Source organism: Epinephelus moara, chromosome 1 (genome assembly GCF_006386435.1).
Source record: "Epinephelus moara isolate mb chromosome 1, YSFRI_EMoa_1.0, whole genome shotgun sequence".
Classification (NCBI taxonomy): Eukaryota; Metazoa; Chordata; class Actinopteri; order Perciformes; family Serranidae; genus Epinephelus; species Epinephelus moara.
Genome location: NC_065506.1, coordinates 22050903 through 22078662, shown reverse-complemented (window position 1 = coordinate 22078662; position 27760 = coordinate 22050903). Strand labels below are relative to the sequence as shown.

Sequence of the window (27760 nt, the reverse complement as noted above, 5' to 3'; positions counted from 1 at the left end):
TCGCTGTTTGTTAATGTTATTACTTCATGTCCGACCGTCTTTGGACTGTGGGAGGAAGCTGGAGTGCCCGGAGAGAACCCACGCTGACACGGGGAGAACATGCAAACTCCGCACAGAAGGGCTCCCACATCCGGGATCGAACCGGCAACCCTCTTGCTGTGAGGCGACAGTGCTAACCACCACACCACCATGCCGCCCTGTCAATCCCAGCGTTTTTAATATTTCCTCTAGGGATGTTACCACATCCCTAGAGGAAATATGGGGTGTTGTTGTCATACAGTTGTCTACGGCAGCAGATCGTTCTGGGTTTCTACTGGTCAAAGTGACGGCTGTGATGGGAGAATTGGATCTCAGTGAAGGGCAAGTGGTCCATAACTTTAATATTGGAGACAAAAAAATGTAGGCTTAGCGCCCTGTGGTGCATTGCCCAATAGGAAATGTAGAATACTCAAAAGTACTTTAAAAGTGCTTGAGTTACTTTTCTCAGGAAGTAACATTGGAAGTACTTTTAAAGTAATTGAGTTACTTTACTCAGGGAGTAACGCAATAAAGTAACTGGTTACTTTTTTAGAAAGTAACGCAGTAACGTACTTTGATTACTTTTAAAGTAACCCTTACCCAACACTGCCCAGGAGGCATCCTGATCAGATGCCCGAACCACCTCAACTGACCCTTTTTGACGTGAAGGAGCAGCGGCTCTACTCCAAGCTCCCTCCATATGTCTGAGCTCTTTACCCTATCTCTAAGGCTGAGTCCAGCCACCCCACGGAGGAAAGTCATTTCGGCCACTTGTATCTGTGATGTCAATCTTTCCATCACTACCCAAAACTCATGACCATAGGTGATATTAGGGAAGGCTCAGCTCCCTCTTCACCACGGCGGTCCGGTGCAGCGCCTGCATCACTGCAGAAGCAAACTCCCGATCCATCTCACACTCCATTCTACCCTCGCTCATGAACAAGACCCCGATATATTTGAACTCCCTTGCCTGAGGCAGTAACCCTCTCCCAACCCAGGAGCATCCAAGCTAGCGGACTCTTTGAAGAAAGTCCTACTTCAAATTGAAGCAGAAAGGCACAAAGTGGTGCTGACAAATTCACCAGAATGCAGGAAATTAAGTGTTTGATGCTCAAAGTTTCCTGGGGATGGATCTGTAACCCCCAGTTTCATGTGTCCCAGTGTTGAAACAAAACCTACACCCTTGCACTGCACTGTGTTTGTTTTCAGCTATGTTTCCTCTACAAACAGAGGGGAAAACAAGCTCACCCATGTGTCTGTTGTGCTGTTAAAAGTTCCACTTGTCAGTTTTGCAGTCATGTGTTAGCTTGTACAAGGGGACAAAATCATCTGCTGGGGACGCACGAATGATCGTGGTGATGATGTTCTCATTGTTTTAAGCTGACGAAAGGGTCTTTCTTCTAAAGGGCACAGAGAGACATCTCTCTCCCTTGTCTGTCTTCAAATAAACCGAAACAGAAGTATAGTAAATCCAGTCGGTTAGACTTAAGTGCTGACACTGTCTAGTTGTAGTCTAGTGGCCCTAGTGGGATGGTTTGTGGTATTGTCAGCATTTTACAGAGCATCACTGCTCTGTCATAACGGGGGAAAAGAGGGAGCAGTTTGCTAGCACAGAGAGAGAGAGGGAGAGATTGGTCAGCCAAATGGAATAGTTTCATTGATCAGTTGTCCTGACAGCCTGCTGATGCTCTGCCTAATAACACACTGTGTGAGCATGCATGTGTGTCTCCAAGTTACGGTCTCATGCAGCTTTTTCACTTACGCTCCATCTAAAAAGTAGTCCCCCTCATCCCTCCTGGCAAGCACACACTCATGTAACAGTCAGTCATGCACACACACTCGCTCATACGCTGGGGCTGGGCCACCTGGATTTGTGAAATGTGTGTGTGTGTGTGTGTGTGTGTGTGTGTGTGTGTGTGTGTGTGTGTTTGGGAGCTCAGTGGGATCACATCGTTTTGCTGGTAGGAAGGTAGATAATGAACCAACAAGACCAGACACACAAGCAAACACACACACATGCACACACAAACATTCACTCCTCGCTCTCTCTCCCCTTCTTTCACTCTCTATCCCTCTTCCACCCCTGTGTTGCCATGGTAACCGCTCTAGGGCAGTCTCCTGCGGAAGTTTCCAAGTGAAACACACAAGCAGACACAAACACACACACACAAAACACACAGATATACCCCTAATGATACTATTTTGATGAAGGGCTTGCTGCTGTCAAACTTATTAAGGATGTGTTTAACCTTTATTGGGTTGGGAATACACAACCAAAGTCATTATGTTACCTTCACATATTTTTAAGCACATTTCAGGGGCCACTGTCACCGCTGACGAGGTACAAGCTTTTTTATTGTACTGGCTGTCACTTTATAAATAGGCTCTTGTGTATTAGACAAAATAATATCAAGAGCATTTGTAAATTAATCTGCCATTTTAGTTCTTAACCAAATTAATCTGAATATTGTAATTTTGCCATAAGTGTCGAAAAAGTTTAATTTACTCAGGCTTCTATCATGTGGGGTGGAAACAAGTGCCAGGTAGAGAAATTAGTTCTGTATGCTGTGATTGTGTTTTGTATATGGTATGGTCATTTCAAGAGTAGGGCTGCATACAAGTGACGGAGAAAGCGCCGGTAAAGTTTTTGAGTATGAATGAAAAACAAGGTAGAGAACACAAGAGGGAGCTTATTTTGCTGTTCATTGTAGTGTAAAATAAAAGTATTTTTGCTTGATATGATAAGTGTGATAATGGGCTAGCTGTCCACTTGAGCCAGAGGCTACGGAATATTTACATAGAAAACATAATGATAAAATAAATAATACTTATGACAGAGTTCATTGTGTTTTTGTTCTGTTTTTCTAGCTGTTGGTCTTACCACCTGTCCGGAGCCGATGATCCCAGCAAATGGCATTAAAGCAGGAGACAGATATATGGTCAATGAGGTGGTGGCGTTCACCTGTGAGCCTGGGTACACATTACAGGTAATGAACACACCCACACAGAATGACCAATTCAATGTAGATACTGACTGTACATAGTTCCCTGCTGGTTTGCACATATTGTGACTGGTGTTATCTCATTTGATTTGTTTATTAGAAGCAGACTAAATACTGTGAGGCAAAACCTATGCACAGACACAAACTATTGTCAATAACAATTAGCAGGCATGCAATAAAATTAAATTTCCACATTGGCTGCATGTTCTTAGACAATGTAAAAATGTTATTCCCAATCACAAACACTTTTCTCCACTTTTTTCTTTATTTGTTAAAACAAGCAAACACACTTTACTCATAGTAGCTGTATGTCTCAAATCACATACTTCCGTTTGTACTCTTCCATGTATTATACTATGTGCACTATGTACTTATTGGCGTAGTGCTTGTATTTCGACAGGGTAGTGCTGTCTCAAACCAAACGCGGCCATTGTGCACTTACCGAAAAGACGACCGCAAATTTCGTCCTCTTCTTCTTCTTTTAATGCCTAATTGTAACCGGCCACCAAAATATCCATCGACTGTATTGTATTGTTGCTGTTAGCTAGTTAGCAAACTAGCATTAGCATGCGTGTTATCGTTCGCGGTACCAAATCATTACAGACTGCTAAATTAACCCAATAAACATACTGCTAGCTTATATCCGACAACAGTATAGTGGTGCTTAGTGCAAAAAACACGTGTTTATACAATGCAGCGACAGTCACGGTCGCACAGTCCTCGGCCGCCATTCCCAGTTTGAAAAGTGCTCCCTCCCCTTCCGTTACATAGCCAAGTTGGCGACCATTGAGGGCGAGAAGTGTCCATAGTTCCACACTCAACTTCTTGACCGTTTTGAGTGCACCATCTGGGTACTCAGAGTGCACTGCATTTTTCCATACTTCTCAGTGTGAACGCACTTATGCAATCAAAACATTAAGTGTAAATACAGAAGTACGCGATTTGAGACACAGCATAGGGTTGAGCCAAATACATTAATGAAACAAGTATCTGGTACAGATAATGTAATTTTTCAAGTACAATTATCATGCGAGAAAATGTGACATTATCTGTACTCGTGATAAAGGAAAATCCTCATTTGGGTAGCTATAATCTATTTCACGTGTGATAAAAAATGATCTGAAGCTCAATTCTGAGGCCCTTCTGTAAATACTTTTCTCATAGGTAATAAATATCGCAACTTCTAAGCAATTTCAGGCTTAAAATAACGTCTGATCAGGTCCAACCCACTTTCAATTCAACCTCCACCTACTTCTGGCATAATCTCCACCCATTCGAGTACAGAAACAGATAACTTGGTTGGTTGAACAGATACAAACACAGATACAGATAATAGTGTACCTGCTCATCCCCAACTCATGAAATGTACACAGATTTATTTCAGTTAGTGGGTTTACACGGACAGTTTAATTCCCTTTTCATTCATAATGAAAGTTCATTCCTATTAAAAATGATCTTGTAAATACCTAATTCGGAATGAAAATGGCCAATGCGATTGAAATTTCAATCCGATGTAAGGGGCTAGAATATTCCATTTCTAATTCCGAATGAAAGAATATCTCGCACTTGTATACACTCATTCCTCTTTAAGTTCATTCCGGTCTTTCTGCGCATGCTCGTTTCCTTGATCTTCTGGCACGATGACGTATATAGCATGCATAGCAACGGGCTGAGATAGTTGCTCTCACCGGTTTCCATTCGCCAAAGCGCAGTCTTCTATCTCCCTTCTTCGACCTTCTACCTCCCTTCTCCTCCTCAACAGACGAAGCATTAGCAGAACAAGGTTGTTGTCGTGCTGCTGCTTCAAGAATATAAGCAAAACATGCCAGAAAAAGGCACTAAGAACGGCGTCGTCAAGCATCTTGTTATCCGGAGCGAGGACTACAGTGTTTTCTTCCGGTAAACGTAAACACGTAACATCCGCCCTGCCCCCTGTCCAATCAGAAACTTTCCCTGCCCCAAACCTTGCACGGACCCGAATACAGGCGATTAAAAGGCGATTAAATTGATCGTCCGTGTATACCCTTATTCGGAATGAATATTTCCCATGTAAACTACCTGGAAAGACTTTAATTCCGATTGATTTCATTCAGATTTATTTCATTCTGAATGAGAAGCCATCATGTAACTGCACCCAGTATCTCTGCTGATGGAACCTAACCCACAGCATTATCACTTTAACACTTTCAGGGCCACTCTCACATTTCCTGCATGCCTGGGACTGTGCGTCGATGGAACTACCCACCTCCTCTTTGCATAGGTAACACACACACACACACACACACACACACACATTCATTCTCCTCCACTGGCTAAATTCTGTTATGAGATCGATCCAGTGGTGGAAAAATATGTCTCGCAGGTGTGAGGTTCACATTGAACTTTCAGGCCTGCACAGCAAAGTGACAGAAGTGTTTCGGTAGATTAGGGATGTCAGCGTGCCTCCGTCTAAAAAATAAAGTTACAGGTTCAGGGTCACATAAGAGACTTCTTTGGGAAACTATTGCTTGACAAGTTTGTATTACATGTTATTTTCCATTTTGAGGGTGGTTTAAGTAAGTAAGAACTAGAGTTATTGATTACATGTCAGCGTGCGAAATTCCTCAGTTGCACAAAATACTGTAAAATAGAAATATTTTTATATTTGTTACAAGACCAAGGTCAGTTAAAATGGATAAAATCTCAGTAGACTGAAGTCAGCAAAGCACAATTTCTCCTATATAAAGACTTGTTGGTTGCTGAAACAGCACGATGATGGTGGTTAAATACTTTTTAAAATGCTGTCATCAAATAAACATATATGTAATTCTTATCTGTGACTTAATTGGTGTATCAGTATTTATTGTAACCTTGAAATCAGATTTGTGGAAGTAAGCAACTTCTTATGGTATAAGATCAATACACCTGCTGGATACAAACAGAATTTTGTACCTTGTGCTGAGAGCCAAGGCTTCCTAACATCTACAATAGAGTTAAGGGACCTTGATTACATTGATGTTTGTGTTTGGTGAAAACTTGTAGCAGGTCTGGGAAGCCAATTCCAGTTAAACTCAACCTCGACATGTCAGGACTAACTAAACGCAGCCCTGCCACAGCTACCTTCAGTACGTGTCAGATCCAGTATTTTCTGTTTCAGTCAGAAGCACTTGTGTCAACCAAATCATGTCCAAGTCTGTCAATAGAAGGGAGCGCCATAAAAGGGTGCCATAAAATTTAAGATATATGTCTGTCACCACTGGTTTGCAAGGATTTACAGCAATTCAGCACACATCGTCCAAGCTCCTGTAGAGTCAAAATATTAATTTTTGTGTTTCCTAACAATTGGCTTAATAGACTTTGTTTATTATCAGATGAATTGACTTAATTATATTTTTTCCCCTAAGTTTTTTCTTTATTTTATATTTTGATTGTAATGACCTTAATGCAAAATATTTGCCACATAGTATGATTGTATCTCACCCTTACTGGAACTTCTAAACTGAGAAAACAAGACAAATTAATATTATTCAATATTAATCTCTATCATTTTAAGAATAAAGTGATATTTGGAAATATTTTCAATAGAACATGACCTTTCACTGTGACCTCAGTAATAAACACATTGTTGAATGTGCACATTTTTGACAATATCACCAAAAACTGAACATTAGAAACTTCATAAATGTAGAGTCTTTGGCAGAGCTGTTTTATTGAATTACATTAGATTGTTCAGGTGTACCTAATATAGTGGCTCCTGAGTGCAAACATGGTTTCTGCTTCCAGCTGTATTTTCCAAAGTTTTTGGCTGTTATGCTGTGGTGTAACCTTTTTGTTGAAGCAAAGAGGATAAAGTGATGATCTCTACTGTACATCGCTCACGCCCTGCCTGTTTTAACAATGTGTTTGCTCTGCCTGTGTTGTCAGCTCGCTGCGGTGGGGTGCTGTCTGAGATGAGTGGTGTCATCCTCAGTCCAGGTTTCCCTGGCAACTACCCCGGCAACCTGGACTGCACCTGGCAAATCACCCTGCCAACTGGATATGGTAAGCGTTATGGGATGGAAGAGTGTTCCTAAAAAGAATGTGTCACTTTCAGTACATCTGTTGGTGAAGCTGCGAAACACAGACCTTCTTTTTTAGCGCAAACTCTGCTGCAGCAACACATGGTTTATTGAAACCTTCACCACACGTTTAATTGGATGCTGACACATGGTGCATGCTGTTTAATGACTGCAGTATCTGATGGTTTGAGTAGGACAAATTTTATATCTTTTTGAGTACATGGCATACATGTGTGTAATTATACCTAGTTTTTACGTAGTTGATATGTTTGACTTTTATCATCAGGAATGATTATATTATACTTAGCGACAACAAGACAGCTTTATTGTCATTGTCTAATACTATGATGATGCAGTTTTATCTTTGGTGTGGGTTATCAAAATATGACAATAACAGTACAAATAACAATATGAAAATTAGTGGAATAATGTAAACTTATTGCACTTGGTCTCATGCATACATCATGTTTTTCTGTTGTATGCACACTCTGACATTAAGACAAACTCTCCTCAGTTTCATAAGATTTAAGCCACCTATATGGCATGAAATTAATGATCATGTTTGGTGCAAAAATTTACTGTAATTTTCATTTATTGTTATGAACGTATATCATCTGTGTTTGTATTCTAGGAGCCCATATTCAGTTCCAGAACTTCTCATCTGAGGACAACCATGACTTCCTAGAGGTCAGGGCTGGACCACAGCACAGCTCTGCTCTTATTGGACAGTTCACCGGCTCGCAGATCCCACCCGCTTTGCTGAGCACTACCCACCTGACGATCATCCACTTCTACAGTGACCACTCAGAGAACAGGCCGGGGTTCAAACTGACCTATCAGGGTGAGTTCACTTGTGATTATTTACTTTTGACATTTGTCAAATGCCTAATAACACACAATGACTGCTGACACTAAAGGCCACAAACACTTAAGTATTACTGCAGGCGCTTCCAGTTGAAAGCAGTGCCTCAGGGGACGCTGAGAGTACAGACCTGTACTCAGAATAAGCCAACTATTTAGTTTCCCCAGGTTTGAGAAAACAAAAAGAAAAAAAGAAATGGTCTGCTCAAATGTTCAGAATAAATTAACATCCAAACCCAGTCGCCAAATAACAAAGCCTTCCCAACTCCCAGAAATGAAGGGTAGGATGAAATAACGTATTGCTATGAGGTTTTGAGCTTTGATCCGTGGATGAGTCATGCTAAAGACTTAAAAAACCTTATGGCTTTCCCCTCATCATTAAAAGAGATGGATTGTTAGTAAGCCCCTGTGAGAGACTGGCATCTTGTCCAGCAGGCTTTACTCCTAGCCCTAAGTGCTTCACTTCAAAGACACAAGAGATACACTTTGGGCCTATACGGCAGCATAAGCAGAACAAGGCTTACTAACTTACACATAGGGTAACCCACATTTGCATGCACTTAACCATTTCCCCCTTTTTTCCTTCCAGTGCTCAGTGACCAAGTTTCCTAACACTGCAGCTTTGCCACTGCTAACTCCAGCTGTTAGTGCATGGAGCTTGTGGGAATTTCCTCACATGATCTTAATCAGGATCATGATACTATAGTGAATTGACACAATTAATAATTACCATTTTTACTGGGATAATCTCTTGAAGTCTGACATATAAAGATCTTTCTGGTCTGGTGGTGAAAATACTTCCTTCTGAGAAAATATAGGCCTCACACCGTGTCCTAACAGCAAGTGAGCATCTGACTATTACCTAATATCACACACTCTCTGTCTACACTGAATCCCTTAGATATGAACCTATGTTACGTCACGTAAACAAACCACGTACCTGTCAGCACTGTCCGCGCTCAAGATCATACTGAAAGTGTAACTACTTAAAAGATGAGTGACTACTTGCTATCTTGCTACATTTGTAGTTTTTAAACAAGAAAACACAAGTTTTATATCGTGATATTCACTGTGAATAAGATACAATGTAGCCAACAGCAAGTGTGTTGTTATCAGCGATGGTCATTTACCTTAGCAGAGACTTTCAGCTCCTTTGCAATCTCCTTCAGCCAGCTGCCACCTTATTTGGGTTTTCTTGTGAAAGGAGGAGGTATCGTAAAAATAATTCCTTATTTCAACTTCACAAATCAGCCATTCCTACTCAATTGCGGCACTTTCAAAGTGAGCGATAGGAATAAATAAAAACACAGTGTCCTGTAAAAGTTCTACTCAGGCCAGGTAGGACATTCCAACAGAAAACAATGCAATCAAACTAATTTTGTCGCTGATGCTGATGCTGATGCTGATGCTGATGCTGATGCTCAAGTCGCGCTCAGTTAGTACACAGTGTGAGGGAATTATTTGTGTTTAGGTGTTGGCCCTGTGCCCAGAGGCTAGCGTACTATTTGTTGATTTATTATTTTTAATTGGGTTATTATGCACATGAGTCTAATGACAGGACTTCTTTTATCAGATCGTAATGTTTAAGCAATGGTAACCTACTTTTCCATAAAACAAAATCATAAATCTACATTCCCTGATGATGCCATTCTTTATATAGCTTTCAATAGCAATTTGTTTTTATGTTCCCAATTGTCCAGAACATTGAAATCATCGAGGACATGACCTGGATGCATGCTTTCACCCCTGCACCACTCAATGACAAGCTCCGGTTCTGTACTTAAGGCCTAGGAGGTATGGGGTTCAATAGACTGAATAGTCGCGTGCACATCCACAAAACCACAGTGGGATAAGTGCCAAAAAATCAATAGAAAGTACCCTCACACTGATGTTTCGACCCAGACATCGCTAATAAAATCTTGAGGGAGCTCTGATTCCAGTTTTACTGTTTGGCACTCTGACATTGCACCCTCTTGGTTGTAGTTTTACAGCTGCGAGAACTCCCACTACCACTTGGACACTTGCATTTTCCACATTCTCTCTAGTTCCTCTTTCAGCCCCTGGTGTTTCTATATCCTCTCATATTCCTTCCCCTTGATGCTGCTTTCACAGGGGACCTCTACATCTGTCACCACTTGTTCTTCTGTTCCTTCTGTATTTCCACAATGTCCAGTTAGTTTTGTCAATATTTGTGTACCCGTCGGTATGTGAAAGTCCCATAGGATCTTAGTTCTGACGCTCCTAAGCATCCTTTGTGGCTTCTCCCATCTGGACTTGGGATGGTCTAGCCTGTATTCGGCGACAACACAGGCATTCCTGTACACATCCTGCGCCTTGATTGTGTTGTCTTTGGTTTCCTCCATCAACATCTTAGATCCTGCTTACAACCGACAGTCTGCATACATGTGCCAGATGGGAGGAGATTAGATCTATTGATGTTGCTGCATTTACTACAGGCAGCCTCTGTGGGTCATAGATTTGTTTTAATGCCCCTTCAAGTCCATTAGCTGTAGACGGAAAAAAATGGTTTGAATGCAATGAATTGCGATTGTCATTTTGGGATTTGGGAGGCAGACATAAAAGGCTGCTGTGTTACACTGCACAATGCAGAGGAACAAATATACACTACATTGTATTTGTTTAACTGAGTAAAACTGTGTGGCTGCCGATCCTGTTTGCCAAAGAGCAGCTTGTTTTATTGTGCTGATGCCTTAAAATCAGTTAAATCTGAAATTAAACTGGAGTATTTGCACGCTGGCATTTGTCTTCATCTCTCCCTTTAGCCTATCAACTTCAAAACTGCCAGGACCCCTATCCTTTCCCTAATGGTGACATCATCAACAGTGACTTCAGCGCTGGCCAGTCAGTAACCTTTCAGTGCTACCCTGGTTATGTTTTGATCGGACACCCAGTGCTAACATGCCTGCATGGGACCAACCGGAAGTGGAACCACCCATTTCCACGCTGTGAGGGTAAGAACAACCAATGACTTTTTGATAAACATGTGTTTTGATGTACCGTGGTTAGCCAGTTTATGCTGTGTCGTAACTCATGTGTTGTTGCCAGTTTTACCTGAGAACATTGCCACCCCTCAGGTACCGGTGGTAATTTAAAATCTAGACATTAAAAAAATGTTGTTATCCTAATTGAATTTCAGTAAATTTAATCTCATCTTTCCCTGGTATCACGAGCCAGCAGTGTAAACAGTTAAGTAGCGAGTAAATATTCCTGTGTCACTTGGATCATTTACTCTATACATCAGTAGCACAATCATTCCCCTTATTACTACCACTACTATTGCTGCTGCCTCTAGTTCCAGTACTACAAATGATGATAATTAATCCTCACTGTCTACAGTTCAACATTCATTCTTCTCTCCTGATCCTTGCAGGTCTGGCATGTTAGAGGAAAGTGACAAATTTGCAAATAGATAATCTCATAGCTCTGCTTTTTACAGCTCCTTGCGGCTATAATGTCACGGCTGAAAACGGGACAATCTATTCACCTCAGTATCCAAATGAATACCCCAACTCCCAAGACTGCAGCTGGCTCATCACTGTTCCCCACGGACACGGAGTTTATATCAACTTTACCTTATTGCAGACAGAGCCTGTCACTGATTACATCGCTGTTTGGTGAGTCTTTTTACACTTACACTCTAACTTATGTGCACACACACACATATGCACATGAATGCATAAGCTTCTTTTCAGTGTTGCCCTTTATCCTGGGACTGATTGCATCACTGACGGGTAAGTCTTGAATTTACTTATATCCTGTCTCCTCCCTGCACACTAATAAGATGTTGTATCTTTTGCTTCTATTTCTTATTCATCTCTTTCTGTCCCTCTCCCTCTGTCTCACACACACACACACACACACACACACATTTTCTCTCACACAGACTTATCGGGATATTTTTATTGATGGTAACCTTATTCCTGGTATTGATTGCATTTTTATTCCTTATGGCTTTCACTTCATACAAACACAGCCCTGCCTGAACAAAGGCATATATCAATATGTGTCAATTGTTTGTGACTGTATCATAGAGGCACATACACTCAAACCCATATGGATCTGTATGTGGCATGGTTAAAACACAGGGATCACAGCTCCATACACTCTAATACATACACGCATATATACTCTGTGCTATGCATACACTGACTCTCCTGCAGTAATAATGGGATTCAGTGTGGAGGTAAGATTGTAATAGGGAGTGTGAGAGTAATGCATTTACAATGGGACCACTGACCAATTCAATCTAACTCAGTACCATGGCCATACGCAGACCTGGAGAGGGCTCGGGAACTCTGGCAGTAATGATGAGATTCAGTGGGGAGTGGGAAATGTAATGAAAGGAGCGGTGGAGCTGGGTTCACAAATCCAACGGGACTCGGCTGGATCTGACAAGTTTGGGTCAGTCCAAGAGAAATTTCTCACTTAGTAGTTTCAGTTTGCTGTCAAAAATAATATAGAACAGTGAGTTTATGATGAGGGAAATTAAGATCAAGTAGGAATTGGGCCCTGTCATCGTTTGGTGCAGGTTTGGTTTACAATATTTGATGTTTGGGTGAGGTCAGTCCTTAATTTTCAGGCTCAAGAGTCAAGCTCTAGGGAGTGAGTAGTTGAAATGCAGGCAGTGGGAAAGTAATACATTCACACTTGGTGACTTCTCGCTTTCAATCTCGCCAGCTACCAGAGCCATGGATATAGCTATGGAGAGGCGCGGCGTTATTTTGCAGTTCCAAATTGATTTTGGTGATTCATGTGTTTTTGGCACATTTCACAGGGAACAAAATTCTAAAATCACATTCATAGATTGTAGGGTACCAAAAGACATCTGTAATGCGAGATTAGTGCATACATGATCGACTGTTGCGCTGCTCAATCTCACTGTATCCCCAACATATGAATATATTTGGAAGTGACTGGGTGCCGACGCTGAGGAGAGGAGTGCTTTTCTCAGACCCAGTGGAACAGCATCTACCGTCCCAGGCCTTAGACAGATTTAGAGAGGACGAGCTAAAGGTCTATTGCTACTGTATTACAGCCATGTATATAGAAGAGTACCCGCATCAGTTCACTGGGTCCTGCATAATCATTAAAGATACAGTCTTTAGATCTGATTATCGGATTCATCTGAAGTGTTGAAAATGAATTACTGATTTCAATATTAAAAAATTTACCGCCATTACAGGAACACTTCACCCCAGTGGCATAATGTAGTTACAGTGGGCCCCAGTGCACGCTATTAGGACAGGCCCTAGTTCACGCTATTGTGCATATATCGTCTTGTCATATGATCAGAGACTTGACATTGGATAACATCAACATACATATTACCCAGCAGTCATCATTGCATTTCTGTATATGACAAAAAATATCAAAGAAAATAAGAAATTATAAATTTAATTGAACAATTTTAATAGTTGATTTATAGTTAAAAGAAACATAACGGAGATGGGTTTGCCGTTTTCAAAGGCATATATAGCAAATGGCACTGTTTTTAATTTAATGAGCGATCACTCACAAGGGCCCATCCTCCACCCAACACATTGTAGGAGGGCCCACTGTCTTTGTAGGCCCCCCCACCTCATGGGCCCCAGAGCAACCGCACTGCCTGCACTGTCTATATTCATGTCCCTGCTTCACCCACAAAATGACCATTTGTATTACAGCTAGTCATGTCGTGTTGCCTTGAATGCCTCCACAGAAAATGGCGAACAATTTATTGATTGATTGAGGACCACTTTTAACAACAGCAAAACTATATCAAAACATTGGTTTACAAACTTACACACAACTTATGCAGTATAATGCAAGTCTCATTTAACACACACACAGTTACAGCTCGTGCAAAGTGCAGCAGCACATGTTCTGACAAAAACCTGGCAGAGAGCACACATCACTCCAGTTTTAAAATCACTACATTGGTTCCCTGTTAGTTAAAGAATACATTTTAAAATTATTTTATTGGTTTTTAAAGCTGTAAATGGCCTTGCCCCATCTTATCTGTCTGACTCAAAATATATATATGCTCAAAATATATGTGCCTTCAAGGTCCCTAAGATGCTCAGATTCAAATCTCTTGATTGTTCCGAAGGTTACAACAAAAAGGCATGGAGAGGCAGCCTTTGCTTATTATGGCCCTGAACTCTGGAACAGTCTACCTGAGGGTCTTAGGAGCTCTAAATCCGTTGAAACTTTCAAACAAAATCTTAAGACACACCTTTTCACCATTGCTTTCTCTTGAAATGTGTTTTTATGTATTTATGCTTTTACTAGGCATTTTTTATTTATGCTTTTATTTTGTTTTTATTTCTATCAATCAATCAATCAAACTTTATTTATATAGCACCTTTCATACATCAAAATGCAACCACAAAGCGCTTTCTAACAAATGTCTTGATTGTCTTTTCTGTTCAGCACTTTGTGTTGCATTTTATGCATGAATTGTGCTATATAAATAAAGTTATTATTATTACTTTAACGAAAACCTTAGCATATAAAAGTGAAACATATCTATGCTCTTTTCAAAGCCAGGCTCCAATACTATGTTCTTTTTAGTAAAAGTGCATGTGTTTGGGAAGTACTGAACATACATTCTTGGAACCCATCGACTGTATTCCACGTCTGACTTCCGGCAGACGGAGATACAGCCTCTGGGGGCAGACCCCCGATTTTTTTGGCATTCCGGTTTGATTTGGGCGGAGGAGGTGAACTTCCGTTTCCGACTTCCGTTTATAGATATAAGTAAATATGCTGAACCATTGCGATGGATTCAGAGTTTGCAGTGACGCCAATTATCTTCCGCCTCATTAGTTCACCGCACGGACCGTTTAACCTGGCAACAATTGCAGCCGGCTCAAACGTGATTGGTCAATATCGAGCGGACTACAAACAGCCTACAACCGGAAACCAGGGCTCTTCCGCTCTTCTTCTGGAGGCAAGATCTCCGGGGTTTGCCTACAGACTCTACATTCACTGAATGTAGAGTCTGTATATAGAGACTACTGGACATATGACTGAATAAATAAGAATTGGATTTTTTACTGCACAAATTGTGTGAGAATTTGTAAAAGGATGTTGTGATATAGTCTTGCTGTTACACCTGGTCCCCAGTCAATCAGTAAATCAATATATTCGTTGATTTCTGTGGAGGCACGTGAGAAGTTTTCTTCACTAGCTCAACGTACCAAGGCATCACTAATTGATTTGCAAATGGTCATTTTGTGGGTGAAGTATTCCTTTAATAATTGCAAAATTCCCCAGTAAAATTTTTCTTTTGTTTTACTCCCCGGCAGCTGTGCTGTCGATAGTGATGTCAGCACATGGGGAACATCTATAATTGCCTTCCAGTTGCTGTCAGTCAGATCAAAGGTTGTTGCATCAGTGACTCTGGCCACCTTTCTTTTTGACAGAGATGCACTCCCTGCTTATCTGTGCTCCAACAGATCGTGTATTCTATCTTATATTCTTGTGGTGTGAGGCAATGTTTTTTGGTGAGCCTCTGGGTCGTTTTGACTTTCCCAAACAGAAACAAATGTGCTTTTCATGTAGATGGTTAGAGCTATGTGAAAGGCACAATGGGTTTGCGGTGAATTAATGCTCTAAATCCTATTTAGATTATAGACACAGGCCTTATGAAACTTCTTTTAATGATGGGAGTGTGTATGTGGATACTTTTAATTATGTGAATCTGGGGTGAACTGTAAAACAGGATAACTGACATTATCTCTTTGCACCCATGAGAGCTAATTTTGGGGCCACTGCTTTTGTCGTGTTTTTGGTATTTGACTGAGAATGAGAGACAATGTGACCTGTGTGAGCAGCAGAGTTAACAAGAAACTGATTGGGAGCATAAATATTATGTGGAACTGTTAATGGTTAACTTTAAGAGTTTGATCCCAAAATGTGTCAGACTGGACTTGAAAAAGCGAACCAAAGCTATTGATTACAATTTTATTTTTTGCATAGTCACTGTACATAAAAAAGATGTTTTATGTGTGCTCCAAATGCTGAGCAATGAACGTGAGCTGACACACAGAGTAATGTGTTCATAGAGCATTGCTGTAGTTCAGGCAGAGCATTGAATTCGTGCAATGCCATCAGTAACAGCTGACTTACAATCACCTCACATTCAAACAAGTCAATGAGGTAGTTTTTACGATCCGAGGAGCCGACACTTTCACTTCTCTGATCATTCATTCTACCGCTGCTGTCAGTGGTTATGCTGATTTCCTCCTCCACCAGCCTCCCCGTGTTCTGGTTTCTCATTAATCAAACTTGTGATGGATGTCTTTTGCCTTGTGCATCGCGATGTCCTGCATATTCCATATCTCAGCGATGTGTGTCTTCTGGTTTGCGGCCTGTATACCCCTGGGGTTTATGTGACGACAGCTGCATCCAGATGTCAGGGACTGAAGCCAAACTGTCTCTGTGGTCTGCCACCAGTTGCAGTTTGGCTTGATGCCTAATATCACTGAACCATTTCTATTCTAACAGCGGGCTATGGATCTAACACCACAGCAATACAGTAGTTTATGATGCTTTTTACACACTCAAATCCTCTGACAGGTGATTTAGCAAAATCAAACAGTATTTTTTTGAAACATTGTTTAACAATGTTGAAAATATTTTGTGTAGTATTGGTGTTTTTACATAATATTTCATCCATCCAAGTGCTGGATCTCTGACAAAAAATTCAATGTCGAGATGATGAATGAAATTCATTGTTTATTTCACTCGAGCTCAGAAAATGACAGTACTCAGCTGAAATGCAACTTTTAATTTACAAATCATCCCAATATTTTGATAAACAAATTCCCATAGATATCTTATCACAGTATTGTTGTTATATCAGTGCACTGTCTCTTCTAACCCTTTCACATGGTAATTTTGTTTCTCCAGCACAAAGACATCAATTTAATTTCGAAGAGGTTTTTGTGGTGGATCGACTGTTCTTTTCATTGACTCTAAGGGCCCAGACACACCAAACTGACAGCAAGGAATTAGCGGCAACCAAGGCCAATTGTTACGTTGCCTCAATTAGCCTATGTCTTTGCCAAAGAATTGCACCTGCATCCCCGCAAAGACTACAGCCAACGGCCAAACAGCACATATGTCCTGCACTTGCGTGAGAGGAAATAACTTTCCACACCAGCAGGTGGCGGTCATCTGTATTGTCAAACAAAAAGGGAAACCGGAGGACTGACATGACGGTTGCAAGATGCTAGTTAGCCAGTTAGCACATTAACATTACAACCTGGTGTTGAAAGAACAAAACATATTGATCATGCGCTAGTGAACAGTAACACAAATAATTATGAATGGTTTCTGCTAAAGAGCTCAATAACTAAAAAAAACCATTATCCTACCTAATATGACAAGTTTGTGTATATCCCACTCCCTCTTCACTTATTTGTTTACTTTCCTCACTTCTGTTTCTCTTCTCATGCGCTGAGTAGAACTGCCAATCAGAGAGAATTCATTCACCAACGTACTCCACCATCTCTGACGCTGATTCAACATGCTTTATCAGCCGAGGAAAGGCCAATGAGGGCAGACAAGGGCCATTGGTGCAGGACACACTGCAAAATCTAGGGCAACAGACTTTCACGAACAGGCCGACATTGACCAACAGCCAAATGTCACCTTGGTGTGTCAGGGCAAAAAGTGCAGTGCTTTTACTGTAAATGGCAAAGAGAAGAATGTGATTTGGTTGGTGGTGAATCATGTCAGCCTATCCCTCTGCTAATGTATTCCTCCCAAGCCCACCCAATTCTCAACCGCACTGTGCTTGTGTCAATCGCCTGTAGTAGATAGACAGAGTAGATATATCTTAATAAATCAAACCTCTGTTTAATCTTTATTTCCAGAGGTAAGGCTTACGTACGTACAATGTTTGGGAGAATATCACATTCAATCTTCCTGACCATGTTGTGTCAGCAGGTGATTAGATTCACACCAGCAGCTTTTTTGCTCGTAAGCTAACATCTTATGGCCTGAGGGTACTGACTTCATTAAATGGCTTTCACTGGGCTGCATTCTTACATCACTGAGGGAAAGGTCACTACCCAACTCCGCAAGCCAAGTCCAAGTTTTCTCTGTGCTGTTGTAGAATGTCTGCACTTTTCAAAAAAAAAAAGTTTAAATAATAAATACAACTCCCAAAAAAACATATTTTAATAAATTAAATTTCACATGTGAAAAATGTTGGGTTTGTGCAGTTTTAAGTTAGAAAAAATAGAGTCACAAAATTCTAACGCAGTTTTAATTTAAATGACCCAAATAGCACATTTTGATACTTCAAATGAGCTCCAACACCTTCAGAAGACCTTGAATTATTGAGGAGCCAAGAGATCCCAGGCACTCTTCATGAATTAAAATTTTAAAACCCTTGTTTAATCCAATGGCATGTTCATTAAAAACCTAAAACTGGGCATTTAGGAACTTTAGAAAATGTAACCTTTCAGCAACATTCAATATTTAATGAGTAAAGTTAAGCCTCTAATCCACAGGCTTTGTTCAATGAACTTGTTTGAAATTGGTGAAAAAAAAGCAAAGAAGGGAAAAAACGAAAATATTTTTGCTCCCCTTTCAATGAAGAAGCACATGAACCTACTAGATATATGTTTTATTTCATTAACAAAGTGCTGCTTTTGGTTTCTTTTCCTTCCTGTAATTAGATCCAGTCAGTGAAAGCAAATCCACATCTAGCATTTTATGAGAAGTCCACACTGATGCCAACCCTGACCTATCTTTAAAGCTGTGGCAGAGACATCTACCAGCATATTGTTGATGTTTGACACCAGTCAGCAGTTTATTTATTCAGTATGATTTTAATAATCAAATCAATGTAGCCATTTAAGTTCTGCGTCACTATTATGGATTTCCATTATAAGGAATATGCCGAGGCAGTTTGGAGATAATTGTAGATTTGTAATAAAACATGTTCAGAGGTGAGGTGGGGGGGGTGAATTTTTGCAGACAGATCAATGAGAAAAATCTATATACTTCTACACAGAACAGAAGAGAAAATAAAAACTGTTGCAAACAGAACTAATTTAGGTTGAACCTGGGCAGATACAGTGCAGCGTGGCTCCATAGTTACCCTCAGGCTGCCTATAGTTGAGTGAGAAGCAAAATCAATATCGTGTCATCCTCATATTCCCATGAGTAAGATGTTACTGTGAGTCAGGTTGCTCAACATGATCAGTAAGGACATTGTTTAAAGCACCTATAGAATCTAATTTATTGGATTTGTGGAAAAATGAGACAGGATAGGATGCTTACTATATTCAAATCTTACACACACTAGTAGGGGGCTGTAGGAAATAGTCATCATCATTGCTATTTTACTTTCATAATCTTTTCAAAATTAAAGTTGATTTTCAGACAGTTTGTTTGAAGTCTTGCCCATCAAAACATATACTATGTCACTGATATAAAATGATTGACAAAACCTATGACATTTACTCTTCTCTTAAATGGCAATATATCTTTTTTTAAAATATTAATATTTTGCCAGGTAGACCCAATATATTCCCTTTTGCAATAGATTTTAAAGAGGAAACAATATAATCATTGATATTATTATTACTTTACATTACTTTTCTATCTTTGAAGTGTTTTTCATATTCATGTTGTTTTTCTAATCCTTACTTTGTAAACTTGCCATTTAAAGCATCAGTGAGTTGTGGAGTAAATCAGAGAAACAGCTGACTTTATATATCATACACATAGCAATCTTTCTGCCGAATATTATGTGACTCTTGGTTTCTCTCTCTCTCCGTCCCTCTGCCGCAGTATATCAAATGTATCCTGCCCTCCAGTTTAAGCATTGTCACTTGTCATTGTTCTCTCTCTCTGTGTCCCTGAATTTAGGGACGGCCCAGATACGTCTAGTCCTCAGCTGGGAGTCTTCAGCGGCAACACAGCATTAGAGTCGGCCTACAGTACCAGCCCAAAGGTCCTGATCCGCTTTCACTCTGACTTTTCAACTGGAGGGTTCTTCATTCTCAACTTCCATGGTACAGATACACACTCACACACACACACTTACCTGTAGTTTAAGTGCCCTAATATGTACGTGTACAGCATATACTGTAGATACGGTTAAGCCCCAAAATAATATACATAAACGCTTGAAGATCCATTCATTACTAAAAGTGTATGTCATCCAAGAGAGACAGTAAAAACTAAAGTAATGGTCAAAGTTTAAGGTGTGCTGGTGGATTCATGTCGTCAACCCATACATTGAGTAACATTACAAGTTAATGCTCCACCTTAAAAGTAGCCGGTAGTCGGCCCAGTGAATTAAGTTATTTTTTTCTTCGACTCAAGCTGCTGCAAGAGGCAGCAAAACATCCTTTCATTTTATAGTTCTACTAATAAAACTCTCCACGGTATGAACAGTGGTTACATGAGCCTCAAAACCAGCCACAACTCAGCCCTGAGCAGAGTGACCATCCTCTATTGACCAGTGGACAGACTGCAGTGTTCACAGCTCCACCTTTTAGTACCAGATCTGTATGCTAGGTACCCCAGCAGAGGGGTGACCAAAAATGGGGACGTATGGAACGATTTCATTGGTACCATCCATAACTTTTCACATTGGAAAGGGAAGAAAAGCGTGCCAAATTGAACTGTACTGTACTGTACTGTACTGCTTGGTGGAAATGGTGCTTTAGACACAGCGCTAGAGGAGTTAAAGTAATAATACCACACTATAAAAATGTTACTTAAGTAAAAGTGTGTGAGCACAATCAGGAAAAATGTATTCAAGTATTTAAAGTACTCAGTGTAGGAAAATTAAATCAATTGAATAAATCAAAATAATAATTGGAATAATTGAAAGGAAAAGCAGCAAGTCCTGATATTTGAGAAGCTGAAACCATGACATGTTTTTAAATGAAAAATAACTCAAACAGTGATCAAAATATTTGCCAGTTAATTGTCTAATCAGTTGATTAATTGTTTCAGCTGCACTTGTATATTTTCATATGTAACTAGTGACTAATTATAGGGGAGCAAAAAGTACAATATTTTCCAAAGTGCCATACTTGTGTAAACATACTTAGTTACGTTCCAACGGCGGTTAGACACAACTGAACGCTCGGGTATATTGACAGGTCAAGTACCTAGTTTTTAGACTGCTCAAGAAGTTAATGGACAAGAGTGGCTTTTGTTGATTCCCTCATGCTATGTGCTTCTTTTAAATACCAAACACATTTTCTTAGTAAAAACACTAACAAAACAAAAATCTTGATAAAGTCTGAGTGTGTATAGTGCTTTGCATCACCCACTCCTGGTGTCATTTCCTTAACCACTGAATAGCTATAAGAGATGAGGTCAGATGCTCTTCTACAGTAAAAAAAAAAAAAAGTAGTAGTAGCCACTTTTCTTCTTTCACTTGTTTTCATTGCTTTCTCCATTTCTCAGCTGCTATTCACTATTTGTAAGAATAGACAAGTTGATATCTTTAAATCGGTCCATCTCATGGTTTTTCAGTTATGTGTTTTACCTCAAGAGGAAACACTTTCTGAGGAGTCCCTGGTGGTGTGTAGCATTTGTTGCAATACAGCCACAGTGACAAGAGGTACAACTCTACACCATGTTGCTGCATCGTTGCTTTCTCTAACCTCAAACAACTGTTTTTGAGGGACACATACAAACTGAACCTGCATCTCCATCTTTGATTAAAAGTTTAGGATGTTATTTACTGTAAATACCAGAGGTGGGACCAAGTCATTGTTTCACAAATCAAAAGTAAGTCTCTAATATTTGCACTCAAGTCTCAATTCAAGCCCCAAGTCAAGAAAAGCATGGCCCAGGTCAAGTCCCAAGTCCTAAACTTAGATTTTTGAGTCCAAGTAATGGTGCGCTCTTGACCAAATGTGAGGCCATTTTAACAACAAAATAATCATCTATTAAATTTGCAAAAATCTATTACAGAATTGCATACTGCAATACATTTTTTGTTGACCACTGTGTAGTTTCTGTACACAACCAAAATTATCTTTGGTATCACTTTCTCCAGCTGGCCCTCAGTAACCTAACATTATTTCTTCATGTTTGTCTCCTGCAACTTGACTGGATGTTATCGGATTGGTTCAGACAAAGTGGATCCGAGGAATTAAGTGTTGACTTGTTGGGAATGAATAGCATAAATGTTAGTTGATTCAGGAAATGTAACGAAATGATTTGATTCATGGCACAAAGTTTTTGAAGTACATACTTTAAATCTTTGGGCTCGGGTAAAGGGATCAAATATTTTCAAGTCAAATGGCTGTAAAGTCATGAGTCATTTGTGTTAAAGTCCAAGTCAAGTTTCGAGACTTTTGATTTTGTCATCAAATTTGTAACTTGAGTCTGATTCAAGTCCAAGTCATGTGACTCAAGTTCAAAGCCTCAGGTAAAGTCGAGTTGCAAGTCTTTTTTATATTTTTGTCAAGTGTAAAGCTGTTAAATTTGTGACTATGGTGTGATTTGAGTCCAAGTCAAGTGACTCAAGTCCACACCTGTGAATAATGCCACTTTTTAAATGACATCATGTGTTTTTGTTTAAAAAAGATCACCCAGATCAGAAAACACCTGTTTCTCCTTTTTCACATAGCTACTGTAGCAAACCAGATGTCTCACGCACTGTGCAGGTAGAGAAATAAAACACTGTGGTTTAAAATTGAATAATTAATGATGATATTTTTTGTTATTTCAGTGACTGAAACCATTTCAGAAGTTTTTCTGAAGTTCTTGCAGAGTTTAACACTGTTGTTTGCTTATGAATTGAATCATGTAGTGTTTCTTTGAACCCACAAGGCCACACTGACATAGCACCATTTGTAACATTTTGTCTTTAGTCTGCACTTGAATTATTATTATTATTAATCTATTCTCAGTTATTTCACATTCAGGGAAATACATACGTTTTTTCTACTACATTTCAAACTAGCATGAGTGTAGGTGAATCATGCTGCCCAGAGACCAGACACACACTAGATTTATTGTGTACTATTCCTAGATAATAATAGTATGTCAATTTGCTTTTAATTCAAGGTCACCGTTTAGATTTAGCATGTCAAAGACATGAACAGCACGCTATAAGCAATATTTAAACCCCTAGTTCAGGTTCGGTGAACAGTGGCTAACCTTGCCCGGCAGCTGGGACATTGAGAGGCACAAAGTAACCTCATATCAAAGTCATATTCCCCATAACGCCATGATACAAGCATGGCTGCCCCGAAAGAACTGCCTGGATGTTTTAAATAATAAAGATCACAAATCACACCCACAGTCCCATTCTCCACATGGACAATCTTTTCAAAGAGGCAAGTGCACTGCTTGTTTTTTTTTGGCTTACTGTTGGAAGTGGTAGAGGTGCTGAAGGAGAGAAGATTTGCTGTCAGCTGGAGTTTAAAAGGACCCATGTCATCCATTGGCCCAATCCACAGGCAGCAATCCCTTCCAATCGACCAATCACAGGGCACCACCTGTTTCTTATTTCCCTTACACACTCACACACACACAGTCTCTGAGGGGAGGAGAGAAAGCTCTGACACATCAAAACAAAATGACCCAAGGCTGTAACAGTGATGTCAATAAATCCCTTTGCAGCGACAGAATGAAGAACAGTGACACGACATCTATGTTTTCTGGTTCTCATTTCTTTGGTTTATGCACATTGATGAAACTATCAAAACACTGTTAAAGAAACTCATGGATTTTTTTTATGCCTCTGCGACAGCCATGGCTGGAGGCATTATGTTTTGTTGTCCCATTCTTGTGAAAGAAATATCTCAGGAATGCCTTCAGGGAATTCCTCTCGGACTCAAGAATAACCTGAATAGAATTTGGTGGTCAAAGGTCACTCTGACTTCACTAAAAGGTTTTTGGCCATAACTCATGAATTCATATGCAGATTATGATAACATTTCACACAAATGTCTGAAAGGATAAATTGATGAAGTGATGGCATTTTATATCCAAAAGGTCAAAGGTGAACTTTACTGCGACATCATACTGTTTACTGGCAATTATTCAACACCATACCTCAGGAACAAAAGGAGAGACATTTGGTCGAACGCTGAATTGGTAGCAGTAACTCTTGGGTGCCCACCTTGAAACTGTGGTGAACTTCTGTGCTGTCAGGTTGTTGATGCGAAGCATCCATGTTGAGCCAAAAAAACACAATAACTTTTATTAAATTCCTTCAATTCCTCCACTACATGTATTATATGAGTCTGGACAGACATGGATGCAAACTAAAACTTGACTAGTTGACAGAGGCGTACAACCATGAGGCGGTGATTATAGATTGTAATAACAATCACGCTCTTGCAGATCCCCCCTCTTATCACAGATAGGAAGATATGTTCATACCATAGACATCTTTGTTTTTTTTTAATTGAAATCTAAAATGCCTTTTCAAACTTTTTTCCACCTCTCTCCAGCCTACCGTCTGAAGAAATGCCCTCCTCCCCCTGTTGTGGAGAACGCAGAGGTGATCTATGAAGATGAAGACTTCCAGATTGGTAATAATCTTGATTAATAAGACACTTTGATACAGTAAAGCAACACAAGATCCTTGGTGAATCGAAGTGCTGGTGCTGGTGACATACTGAGAAACTGAAAACCATTCTCAATTCAATTACTATAGAAGAATAACTTAGACAGTTTTGCTGATAATGAGACAGCTGACCCAGTGTGAAAAAATAAGCAAACTTTATCTGCATTGGTACATCTTAAGATCAAAATGACTCTTACCTGACAGGACTGACAAACTACCTGATCAGGCTTTTAGGAGGTCATTATTCCACTGATTGTAAATTACTCCATTAATGGGCCCCATTACTTTGTACATGCACAATCTAAATATAGGAGGCTAACATTAGTCTGTCACTGTTAATTATATTTTGCTTTATTAGTGAAGCTGACCCACTTGCTCTGAGTAAAATCCATTCAGTGTACCACTGTGTGTGCATGTGTATCTGTGACACACAGAAAGAAACAGTAGAGAGACAGAGTCACAAAAGAGAATTATGCTATGGAACATAATTTACCATTCCTCCTTTAAGTTCAGTCTCAGTTTTTGCACCCAGCACAGAGAGAGGGTTGGGTGTGTTTCGTGCTGCTCAGCATAAACAGGGGCAAACAGCTGACTCTATCAATGGAGAAAATATAAGCCATGACCATCTCTAAAATTGTCTCAATGGAATTTACAGGAAATGTTGTATCTTGTTAGCAAGCTAGTCTTTGATACGTTTGAATACCACCTAGATTGTCTCTACAAGTGTGTAAATCAACTTCACTATGAGTACAATGACATTATTCAATCACAAAGTCTTGTTTACAGTATGCATTGTGTGAACTGGGTTAAGATGAGCTAAACACATCTTGGACCAGCCTCCTCTTTACTTAATGTACTGTGTTGAAATGTAACACCAGATATGTTCTCTGAAGCTTTTTTGAAAACATCCATTTTGGGAGAAATAATCACTTGTCAAGCTCTCCATTTTCCCTCAGCCCTGTGTTGTGAGATTTGCTAAAAAATCTTACTCTTAGGTTTGGTGACCTTTCATAAAACTTGAGCAAGATTAATTTAGTCGCTGTTGGCAAAGTATACAATAATTTCTCAGCACACATTTTGAAATGTCAACTTTTTATGAACTCAGAAAAGTTGTTGATTTTTGAATGATTTGTTGATTTGGGAGACTTTTTGTTTTCCTCCTTTTAAAGGGATAGTTCAGGTTTTTTGAAATGGTGTTGTATGAGGTACTTATCTATAGTCAGTGTATTACCTACAGTAGGTTCCAGTTGGCACGCTCCCAGTTTGGGGAAGCAGGCAGGAGTACCGCCACAGAAGCAAAGCAATTTCCTGCTGTGGACAAGGGCAGCAGCAAAACACATTTTTTGCTGCCTAAGAAAAGGCCTGCCTAAAAAAATCTGCATCAGGCTAGGTGGATGCTAAGTTGGGAATATTTTCACAGCTTTACCTTTCTTTGGCACTACGTTTTCTCAACCACAGAATCCCTATTCCTACGCATTTCTCTCTTTTGGCCCTTCAATCTCCCACTGCAAATGTTCTTCTGTATATTCTGGTTCATAAAGGTATCCATCATTGCTGTCATGATCACATTTTTTTAAATTCTCTTGTATTTGTTGTCTTTTCCATAAACAGCTTTAAGTCTCACCCAAACAGCCTATCTGCAGCATAATACAGTTCATGGCACAGTTGCACTTATTTGTAGCAATATGCAGTCCCTCCAGATCTTGTGATCACAATAATTAACGCAAATTCAACGTAAGTCCACATTATTTGTGGTGGCTTGCAATTTTTCAAAAGTCCTGTGATTTTTCCGCATTTTCCGGCCGACCAGAAGTCGTCACGCATGCGACATCATTTGAAACATCATCAGACGCGTCATCAAATGCGCTAATGGCATTGCAGTAAGAAGATACGCTCTGTATTGACATAAGAATTTGCACTGTTTAAATGCATACAATATGTGTTGACTGTATTAAAATATTATGTTCACAGAAGATGTTACATGTTGTTGTACAGTCACATTGTCTGGTTTGAGAGCTACAATATTCACTCAGGATCTTTTGCATTTACTGGAGTCCATGTTTAGAAACTAATTAAATACAACTAAAGAAGTGAACTATAAAAAACATTTACAGCTATTTTTGTAAAATTCAGTATGATTATTATAGCAAGTGATTACATGAATTATTTTTTGGAGGTAGTATTTTAAAAAAAAAAATAAAACACCTTTTTTTCTCCTTTTGTCATTAGCCACAAGTTTTTGTCATTTACCGCAATTTCCCGTAAAAATCACATAAAAATGCCGCAATTTTCAATGAAATTTTTGACAACATTGGTCACAAATTCAAAGGTTTTGGCCGCAAATTCAAGGTTTTTTTGCCGCGAGATCCTGGAGGGACTGAATATGGAAGTTCTCTGTTTGAAAAACTTTAGTGCCAAAAGGAAAGGGACTATCTGACAGCGGGGGGTAGCTTACATGGTGGAGCTCTTGCCTGCGTCAACCGTCATGTAATGAATGAATTAATGTAATCCACTGACCATGGATAGGTACCTCACACAACCCCACTTCAAAAAACCTGAACTATTCCTTTGAAGACACATTTCTAGCATGACATAGATGAATACAGCAGCGATCCAGTGAGTGATTATACCATGATGTTGATTTATAAAGATGACATCAAATAATTACCACTTGTACGACACCACAGCAGCAGCAGGCACCACTCTTCACCAAGAGTGAAGCCATTCCCTATAACAGTAAAGACCAAAGGGAGCTAGTTTGGGGTAATCATACAAACGAATCTCACAAGCCCTCGGAACATTGGAGTGCATGTACTGTGAATTTTACATTCACAAAACCTGGCAGAATGGGGTACCTCAGAGACATCGCTACCTTTGTTGTTGGTCAGTCTAATGGCCAATTATACAATCTGTGAAAACAAGCTCAAGGAAAGGCTGAATGTTCTTGTTTGTTTTGTTCAACAATGTTAAAGTCCATGCCCCATGCTGTGAGCATACGCACTGTATGCCTCCTGGGCAAAGTTTGAAGCAAGCATTACATCTCCCTGACAGGTGGTAGATCTCCACCCCTTTTAAGATGTTAAGCCTGTGAAACTTTGCCTCTAAAAATGGAGCAACAACATGTTAACTATTTTGGAGCTTTCTACTTACAAAAGAAACACCTGAAAAGCCAGCTCTTTGTACAATACTCATATCACATTGAGATAGTTATTTGTTGCTGTAATTGTTCCCTCTGTCTGTATGAAAGAGGTCCACTCTCTTGCACAAAT

The 27760-nt window shown here is 39.8% G+C and overlaps 1 protein-coding gene across 1 annotated transcript in view; it reads left to right on the top strand.

Annotated features, from left to right (window-relative positions):
- The window catches only part of LOC126393459 (CUB and sushi domain-containing protein 1-like), a 316678-nt gene that overhangs the window by 221498 nt on the left and 67420 nt on the right, over nt 1-27760 (top strand). Inside the window, exons 38-45 of the mRNA XM_050049648.1 lie at nt 2887-3005; nt 5211-5280; nt 6924-7040; nt 7689-7898; nt 10702-10890; nt 11376-11553; nt 19811-19956; nt 24376-24456. Of these exons, the coding sequence (XP_049905605.1) occupies nt 2887-3005; nt 5211-5280; nt 6924-7040; nt 7689-7898; nt 10702-10890; nt 11376-11553; nt 19811-19956; nt 24376-24456 (1110 nt within the window). The remainder of the gene's footprint in view (nt 1-2886; nt 3006-5210; nt 5281-6923; nt 7041-7688; nt 7899-10701; nt 10891-11375; nt 11554-19810; nt 19957-24375; nt 24457-27760) is intronic.